The following is a 9,621-nucleotide window of genomic DNA, read 5'->3' on the forward strand; positions in this document are numbered from 1 at the left end:
ATCCTTAGAGTAGAGTGGGCTGCGCCAAGAACAATCTAGATTGTTAGTTGCTCTTTTTCTGAGTCAGTATGAGGTCTACTGGTAACTGTGTTTTTTTATATGTATGGCACTATCAAGTTTTTATGGCGTAGATTGATGATTATATTTTTATAATAATGTTTAGTTGATTGGTGGCTTTATTTTTTGTTATTCATTTGTTAATTAAGTTTGTGGAATGTGATCTTTATATCATATTTGCTAGAACTAGATGTGCATGGTGGACATTATTTGACCCAGGAAAAAATAATTTTATTTTAGTGGCTACAGTTTACTAACGGATATATCCGTTACAAACAATAGTTAGTAAATAGCATATCCATTACTAACGGATGTATCTGTTACAAACAATAGTTAAGTAAATAGCACATCTATTACTAACGGATATATCCGTTAGAAATGACAAATTTAATCGGGCCATCAATGGATAGCTATCTGTTACAAAGAATTTTAGTAACGGATATAACCGTTACTAAAATTATTATCAGTAACGGTTATATCCGTTACTAATTTTGGCCTAAGTGAGAGTGACGCCCCAGAGCTAACGGATATAACCGTTAGTAAAAATAAAAGTAACGGATATAACCGTTAGTAAACGCCTTTTCTGGTGTAGTGGTTTTCACAAATCAGAACAATGGAGCATAGTATTAAGGCATTGAGCTGCTTAATTTTTGGCAATTCTAACATGTTTTGCCTAAACTTGAACGCTTTTTTTGCGGTATCAGATTGGCTAGTTCTGTTGTGACAGAAGTCACAGAATCATAGATCATAACTTGATACTTTTCAATATAAACCAAATTATTGTTAGAAAAATAAATTTGCACAAATCCATTAAAATATAAATGAGTAGTTTGTCTCCCAAGTTACCCCACTTGAGATTAAATGAGTTTTTCTTGAAACAGTACGTAAAGTGAGAAAAACCTTTTCAAAAGGATACATTTGTTCGAAATAGTGCATTATGCCGAAAAGGTGCGACCTTTCGAAATGTGCACTGGTTCGAAATAGTGCATCATGCCGAAAAAGGTGTGACCTTTCGAAATAGGCACTGGTTCGAAATAGTGATTTATGCCGAAATGGTGTGTCTTTTCGAAACATGTGACTTTTCAAAGAGTTGCTTACTTTTTCCCAAGAGTCGTCACTGTGTTGTTTCGAAGAGGCACCACTCACCTATAAATAGTGGATGAATTTGGAGAGAAAGACACACCAGATCACACAGAGTTATGATCTTTTTCTTCTCCCTCTGTTCTTAGTCAAATACTATGTTGTGTTCGTTGATTCTATAGAATTAAAGTGTTAGCTTTCTATAGAAGGATATCTATTCTATCTTGGGAGACAGTTTTCCATTAACCTTTAAGCACCTAAGGGTGGAATTCGAGCTAAACAAGCCGAGCTTTACCATGTTCAAGCTCGGCTCGCTAATTATACGAGCTTTAAATTGAGCTCGAGCTTGGCTCATATAGTAAACGAGCGAGCTCGAGCCAAGCTTAAACGAGCTAATCCTGCCAGGGCAGAGGAGCCACTTGGTTATTTTACACTATAAATATGCTATTTGAGCTAAACGAGCCGAGCTTCATCAAACTCATTTGTTACACGAGCTTTAATTTGAGCTCGAGCTCGGCTCATATAGTTAAATGAGCGAGCTCGAGCCGAGCTTAAACGAGCCAAGCCCAAGCCGAGCTCCGAGCCCTCGGCTCAAATTCCACCCTTACAAGCACCGTGAGGGGGAAAATCTGTCTTAAGGACATAGTGTATCCACACTAGGCTCAGATTTAATTAAGAAGTACAAGACACTTACAAGACAAAAGATTTGTATAGTTTGGTGTTTCGACCCCCACCTACGTGACAAGCGTCCATTAGTAGGGGTCTCCATTTTTATTCGTTTAATCGACAGGGCTAAAGCCCAATTTACAATACCATGAATTGATAGATTCACTCAACAATTTACTATTACTATCAAAGCTTCTGTCAGTGAAAGCAGCAAATTATTTGATAGATTCACTCAACAAACTTAAGCAAAACTAATCATACAAGCCATTCATAGAACAAAAATAATAGCTTTCACATTTTCATTTTTTCCTTTTCAACCATATGATACATTATCAATCTTTCTTGTAGCAGATTTTAATACCACAACAATTTTTATCATCCACCGAATAGTGAACTACTTGTTCTTGAACGTGTCTTTGAGCTTAACCACTGGACATCAACAACTACCAAAAGTATAATCGGAAAAAAATAAAATAAAATGAAATTCACCTCTTTAAAGTCATAAGCTTGCCCAACAGATTTACAATAGCATTTCCAGATATAGGATTGTTATGTTTTTTTATTCTACAAGTGAATCACGCAGAGTAATATGTACGGGTTAGTAAGAGTCCCACGAGTTATATTCAATATAAATATGACTTGTTTTAGTCAATAAATATTTTGGGTACACCTAATAAAAACAAGGGCAATTTAGGAAGCTAAATGTGTCGAAAATCATTTTATTTATTTATTTTAAAATTAGAGTACGAGAATATTTTTATGGGTGTGTCCAAAATCACCCATTCAAAAGGGCATCACAACTTTCACTTTGTTTCTCTTATATTTCATGGATGGGAAAGTGTACGCATATCCCAGATAGAACAATACCACATTTATATCAATAATAAGAGCGTCCTGTGGACACCCTATATATCTTAAAAATAAAACGGACTTAGAATTTGGTCTTGACGCCATAACAATCACGCATTTCATTAGCTCCATTTCAAATTTCCATCCTTGCAACTGGTAGTAACTTCCAATCATTTCTTCATTACCAGGAAACAAAAAACAATATTAAGAAAGTTTACTGACGATTATTTCACCCACAGTATTGAATATTGAACCTCTTTTCGCAACGTCGGAGATTTTGGACCTGAGTTGATTTTTTAATACTTCGTGGACGCTTCATTTGAGAATGGAGACTATTTTATTTTAACCCAGCCCAACCCATTCGAAAGCAGCCCAACAGTCGACTCTCCAAACCCAAAATCAGATCCAGACAGATAGACCAAAACCTTCTAGATCACATCAATTCTCGACTGTTGAACAGTTTCATTCATACATAATTCATTCCTTCATATATATATATATAATAAGTTAATAACCTTCTTCTTCTACACATCCAAAAAGTTCAAATTAACTATCTTATTTTTCACGCCATCTAATATTCTAATCCAACCTCTCCCCCTTTACCAAAACCAATAAATCAAAATAATAAAAAAAATTAATAAACATTTTCCTTCACTCTCTTTCTAACACAAAATGAAATTCCAAAAATAATGAAATAATCACATAAAAATTCCAAACTCCCCAAAAAAACCAAGATCAAATTCAAGTATGCATAGATCTGGAGCAATAATGGCATGGAATGTATTCAAATTCTGTACAGCACTACGTAGTCTTGGTTCTGTTATGATACTCCTCGTTCTTGGTGTCATCGGTGTAACCTATTACGCAGTTGTTATTACTAATTACGCCCCTTCTTTAACCGATTCCCCCACTTTCTCTTCTATTCTCATTGCCCTCCTCGTTTTACTCCTCTTCCATTGCCTGGTAAAACTTTTTTTTTTTTTTTTTTAAAAAACTTTTGTTAAATTGTTGTAAAGATTGGTTCTTTAATTGGGTCTTTTGTTTTTTTTTGTAGTTGGTTATGTTGTTGTGGAGCTATTTTGCTGTTGTGTGTACTGATCCGGGTGGTGTGCCGGTTAATTGGAGACCATTGGCTGATGAAGAGAGAGGTGAAAATGATCCTTTGACTGATTTAGGAGAGTTGCAAATTGTGGGTGCTGATTCTTCGGGGAATCCGAGGATTCGGTATTGTAGGAAGTGTAATCAGCTCAAACCGCCTCGGTGTCATCACTGTTCAGTTTGTGAGTGTATTATTTTTTATGGTGTTTTTTTAGTTGAATTAATGAGTTGTTATATTTGAGCTGATGTTTGGATTTTGTGTTTTAGGTGGGAGGTGTATACTAAAAATGGATCATCATTGTGTTTGGGTTGTTAATTGCGTTGGCGCTTTGAATTATAAGTTCTTCCTTCTTTTCTTGGTATGTTGAGTTTACTTAAGTAGTAGTTTATTGGGGCTTATGTTTATTAGCTTAAAGAGTGACTGATATTGTTAAAGTTTAGTGCCATTTCATTTTCACAATGTGCACTTTATGATGCTATCTACTTATGTTAGATTTTTTTTCTTTGTTTCTATGTATGAAGATTGATTCATGGTTATCTCACGTATAGATGGAGTTCAACTCTTTAAGTGTAATATGGGTTTATACATAGTATACCTATTATGTAATTCTATTAGTCAGCGTGGGAGCCATGCATGAACCAAAATAACTATCTGTGTCTGTAGCCCTGCATGCTTTGATAGTTGGAGGCACAAGATTTTATCCAACACTGAGTGTTATCTGAAATGGATCCGATACTACAGTACATGCATGGAATGAGACCAAATGCCATTTCAAATTTGCAATGAATGTGAACTTGACCTTCAAAGGAACCATTTCAGTACTAGGAGTCTAGCATAATTTACTAATATCGTACAATGTGGATTGTTGAGATCAATTTGGAAATGGCATGTCATGTTGTAAAGGTGGACATTTAAGTAATGGGCTGTAGCAGTGCAGAGATTGTGTCTCTGTAACGAGTTGTGTATGACTCAGTTTCCATGGAGTCCATCTTCTGCATTGAAATTGATAGAGGCGGCGATGTCTTTTTGGGGATTTTGAATCTTTTTTTTAGTGGTTGAGGCAACTTTCATCATTCCATTATGATAGTGGAATAAGAAGGGTAGGTTTATGGTGAAATCATTTTATATCATATTACCGAATAAAGATGAGCTAATGACATCGAACTGTATTCAAACTTCACTGCAAAAATGGAAACCAAGAAGTTAATATTTCAAGCAGGTGTACCAGTGTGTATTATTACCTATTTGAGCTGGCTGGTGGCTTGCTGCATTTAGGTTAATATCCCTTATTAGGGCAGAGGGTGTTTTCCTCAAATGTTGGTGTCCAAACCGTTTCAGTGAGGAATATATCTTTATTTGAGCCAAATTATATTTTCTTCTTTAGTTATTGATTGAGCATTTGGTTTGCTTTGAATCCAATATGTTCGATGATGAATGCTAGAAGGGTACGCTTGTTGTTGGTTTCAAAGAAAGTTAAGATTCAATGATTTCAGTGTAAAGCCGTCTCATGCTATTTCTGTGCTCCTTGTTTCCCTTATTCTTCTTTTTTTCCTGCCTCATGTCACATCAGCTAATATAAATTTCAATGGTACATCCAGTAATAATAATTCACTTTGCCTTTATTGAGGATTAGGAAAGTTTATTTGCTTATCGGCTTGATTGGAACTAATGCACGTAGCACCCAATAATAATAATTCACTTTGCCTCTAATGAGGAATAGGAAAGTTTTATGTGCTTATTGGCTTGATTGGAAATCATTGCACGTTTACGTGTTTAACACACTGAAATATACGTGTGTTCATTTGTAGGCCTATGACGTGTACTGCCTATGACGTATATACACAACATGTAGGCCTATACTGTGAGGAAAGAGTTCGGATTCTGTTGGTTTTCTTTTGATCATTGATTGGTTGTCTTTATATACTGCCACCCAGAAGTATAGAAATCCTTATTAGTTACTCATCTTTTCCTAATTAATGCAGTTCTATACATTTCTGGAAACAACTCTTGTCGCCCTATCACTTTTGCCACATTTCATAGCGTTCTTTAGTGATGGAGAAATACCAGGCACACCAGGAACCCTTGCGACAACATTTCTTGCATTTGGTAAGGTCTAAAGAAGCACAATTTTATTATTTTTGTGCTGGCAAGCATTCAAAGTTAATGTCTGACTCTTGCTTCTTTCATCTAGTTTTGAACTTGGCATTTGCATTAAGCGTTATGGGCTTTCTGATTATGCACATATCGTTGGTATCTGGTAATACCACCACTATTGAGGTATGCCCTTCTCCGTCGCATATTCCATTTGCTTTAGACTTTGCTGATCCCGCATATGGGATAAGGTGTAGACTTTAACAAATAATAGTTACTTTCGTTGTTTTTCTTTTATAATTTGGCTATAGGCATATGAGAAAAAGACTTCTCCGAAATGGCGTTACGACCTTGGTAGGAAAAAGAATTTTGAACAGGTTAGTTATTTTTTCTTTGTGCATTGCTTCTTGTCCAATATAATGTTCAATTGTTCATGGTTTTAACGTTGTGCCTCGAATGTTGATACATTTCGAGATAAGTAATATCAGTTTCTGTTCTTACTGTTAGCTATTTTCAGTTGAAAGCTCAGCTTTTTGAGTATCAATCTAAGAGATGTGCAACAACATGTGTTCTGAATTCTGGATTTGGTATTTAAATGAAAATAAGTCCTTGATTGGATTATCCTTGGTGGCTATGCATTTTCTTTGTGTTGCAAAACGAGTTAAAGTTCTTTACTGCGAACAAAACTATAGTATTTTAAAAGGGATAGGAGATTGGTGGGTCCCTGACCGTCGACTTTTTTGACTGTCAACACCACAAGATTGCCTTGTCATGTGAAGTTTATATTTCATTTAACTTAGGAAAAAAAGACTAATGAAAAACTCTCTTAGGCTTCCTAAACTGAAAACTTGATTTGTCAATGGTCTTGGGATCAGCCAATAATCCTAATATAACATCTAGAAACAATAGGATTCCTAAAATGCAATGAGCCTTCAACTGTGACATGAATATGTGATCATCGTTTGAATCATTAGCAATAGTAGATGACTCATGCCTATTAGAATTTTTGGTCTGTTGTTCTTATTCTCTCCCCACAGAAAGTTTGGAAGTGTTGATACATATGCAGTCGTATATTATAGTCTACGTTTTAATTAATTTTACAGGAGTTGCATAATTATTGTTTGTCTGGACTGTCAAATCTGTGGTTGCAGTTACAATCTCTTCTCAACCCTTTATGTCATTTGGGATTAATAAAATCACTCTGTGCAACTTTACATGATTATTATATCATTCTGATGCCATACAGTTGTTCATCCCGAAAAAAGGAAAATAAACTGAAAAGAATCATGGCTCTCATCTGACATGTCTAATACCAGATGTTATAAATACGGGACAAAGACACTTTCATGTGTTCTGTACTTCTGTGTATCAGATCCGTTGGCTGTACATGCCTATTTCAAGTAATTTTCCATATTTGAAATAACTGATTCTATTGCTACAATAGAGTCCCTCTTGAGATACACATGGAAGCATGTTTACAGAAAGGAAGTAGCGATTTCTAATACCCTTTATTCTTTTTTTGTGTATTCCTTAAGAGTAGTAAGATGATCTGTAAATATCTACAGTATTAAGTTATTCTGAGATCTCTGGAGGGTGATGTTTAGTGGTTTACGATGTGACCTTGACTATTGGGATGGGCATGACACATAGGCACTTGTTTAGTCAAACACCTGAATGATGTGGTGTAATGGAAGTATTTGGTGGTGGAAACCACTGACTTTCATCTCTGAGATTTCTGTGAGATGCCTTTGTTTGGTTTGTCCATATTGAATCTTGCAACGTAGTTGAGGGCTTGAGGCCTGGATACTTTTTCTGCATTGATTCTAATTGCTATTTCCCCTGGGCGCTGGGGACTAAATGCGAATGCATTTTGAAGCTCTGTTTAGGTGCAGATGGATATCGTTTTGTTGCTACCCTTCACCTTTACTCTTTAGGGTGAAGCTGTGTAAAGGAATGGTGCTTGGTCAAAAGCAAGTTCTGGTGAAGCTAGGCTTAGATCTCATAAGAGGGCAAGGGTGCATGAACGGTATTAGTTTGTTCCATTATTCTAGGCTGGTGGGTTTTCCCTGTCCCATCAACCTGCACTGTAACTTTCAGTTTGTTCCCCAACATTTCTGTTGAAGGCTAGGCAGTGGATGTTGACAAGAAATGGCATTGCCTTACTGCACATAATGACATAATTATGGGGCTCCTGCGACGGTGCTGAACATTCAGTGGATCGTGAAGCTGAATCTACATCGGATAGCAGCAATTGATAACTTTGTTTGGAGGGTTGTGGATGTGCTAAGAATATTACAATTTGAGGGGGAGCCTACTCTATTTGCTTATGGTATCCTACTAGAGAAGACAGTTCGGTTTGGATGCTAGTGGCAAAAAGAGTTTCTGAGGCTGACGGATGTGCTCTGGTGCATGGGGAGTTGGATGTTGTGAGAGGGTTGTGGGACATCTTTGTGTGTAAAGAAAGTCATCCAGTTTCCCCCGAACGTGAGGAAGGAGCAAGAGTCGGTCACATCTGTGATATACTTTCTTGGGTACGTACCTTAGGATGAGGAATCATATTGGATTAACAATCATGATTTCGACTTACCCCTTCCCTCGGTTTTTCATAGGTGCATTTTTGGGGGACGTATATGCTCCTTTTTTTTTATGAGTTTGCTTTGGGAGGAAAACAGGTTCTTCAAGGAAATTTTTCTTAATCAAATTGATCCTCGTCAGTGTAATATTGCATCTTCAGATAGGATGGTGGGAGTTTTTCAGTCCGTGAATGTGCTGGACATCACTTGGTGAGCCCTTCCTGTTGGTATCAAAATTTTGAAGGCATGACCGAGAGACTGAATTAATGGCAATTCAACATGTGTAAGAAAAGCCATTAACATTGAAAAATGTGAGTATTGCAGAATTATGTAAAGATAGCATTGCACTTACAGGTGATATTTTTTTTTCTGGCTCTTTGTAAGTAATGGAGGTTACACATAACGTCGTAACCTTGTCACAGAACTTGGGGGTGGTTCTTTTGCAATGAAAACTATGGATGGAGATATCGGCCAACTTATTTATATATAGAAGTTAAGAAACAATTCCATTATTCTTTATTTAGAGAACATTACGCTTAATTTAATATTCATGGTGAGATGCTTATGGTGAAATTTAATTTCTATCTCACTGAGTTTCTTGTGTAGGACTATAAGCTTAATAATTGACGAATAGCTTTTTAGTGAAAAAATAAGCAAATCATTGGTATGGATTTCAGGTTTTTGGGACAGACAGGAGATACTGGTTCATTCCAGCATACTCAGAGGAGGATCTTCGACGGATGCCAGCACTGCAGGGTCTCGAGTACCCATCAAAACCAGAATTGGATGGGCAAGAGTTTTGACAATTATACTCCAATGGCAATGAATACTGATAATTTTCCCTACCACCAACTGGGATTGTAAACTTACTCCAGGGACATCCCTATTCAAGGCGACCATGCATCTATTCTGACCGTGATTTGCTGGTAGTTTCACCAGTGCCAGGCCAAGCATCAGCCTTCAGAAGAGTTTGAGCTAATTTGGCGTGTAAAATGCAGACTGACAGCAGAATAATGGGAGTGTAAGGAAATGATTTCTGCAAGGATGTTCATTTATTATTGTTCAGTAACAGTTATAATGTGAACAACCCAAGAAATGGGGAGCACTGTTTGTTGTCCTCGGGTTGTTATTGTTATTTATCAATGAAAACTGTTGTGTGTGGACTGTGGAGTGAAATATATCTTAGCACCGAATGTTTCCCTTGTT

At 36.6% G+C, this 9,621-nt stretch overlaps 1 protein-coding gene across 2 annotated transcripts; it reads left to right on the forward strand.

The window, feature by feature from the left end:
* Window positions 1-3,116: 3,116 nt before the first annotated feature.
* LOC147513257 (DHHC-type zinc finger family protein) lies at window positions 3,117-9,621 on the forward strand. Of its 2 annotated transcripts, none has more exons than XM_086596264.1 (7): window positions 3,117-3,615; window positions 3,707-3,932; window positions 4,018-4,109; window positions 5,734-5,857; window positions 5,943-6,028; window positions 6,154-6,219; window positions 9,093-9,621. In XM_086596264.1, the coding sequence occupies exons 1-7, from the start codon at window positions 3,400-3,402 to the stop codon at window positions 9,216-9,218; spliced, it is 936 nt and encodes a 311-aa protein (XP_086452390.1). In that variant the 5' UTR covers window positions 3,117-3,399; the 3' UTR covers window positions 9,219-9,621. The 2 variants fall into 2 exon arrangements, 1 of the variants encoding a protein (XP_086452390.1); XR_015215340.1 differs by having other exon boundaries at window positions 3,262-3,615; window positions 6,154-8,726.

This window comes from Coptis chinensis, chromosome 3, assembly GCF_015680905.1.
Source record: "Coptis chinensis isolate HL-2020 chromosome 3, ASM1568090v1, whole genome shotgun sequence".
In the NCBI taxonomy this organism is placed as follows: domain Eukaryota; kingdom Viridiplantae; phylum Streptophyta; class Magnoliopsida; order Ranunculales; family Ranunculaceae; genus Coptis; species Coptis chinensis.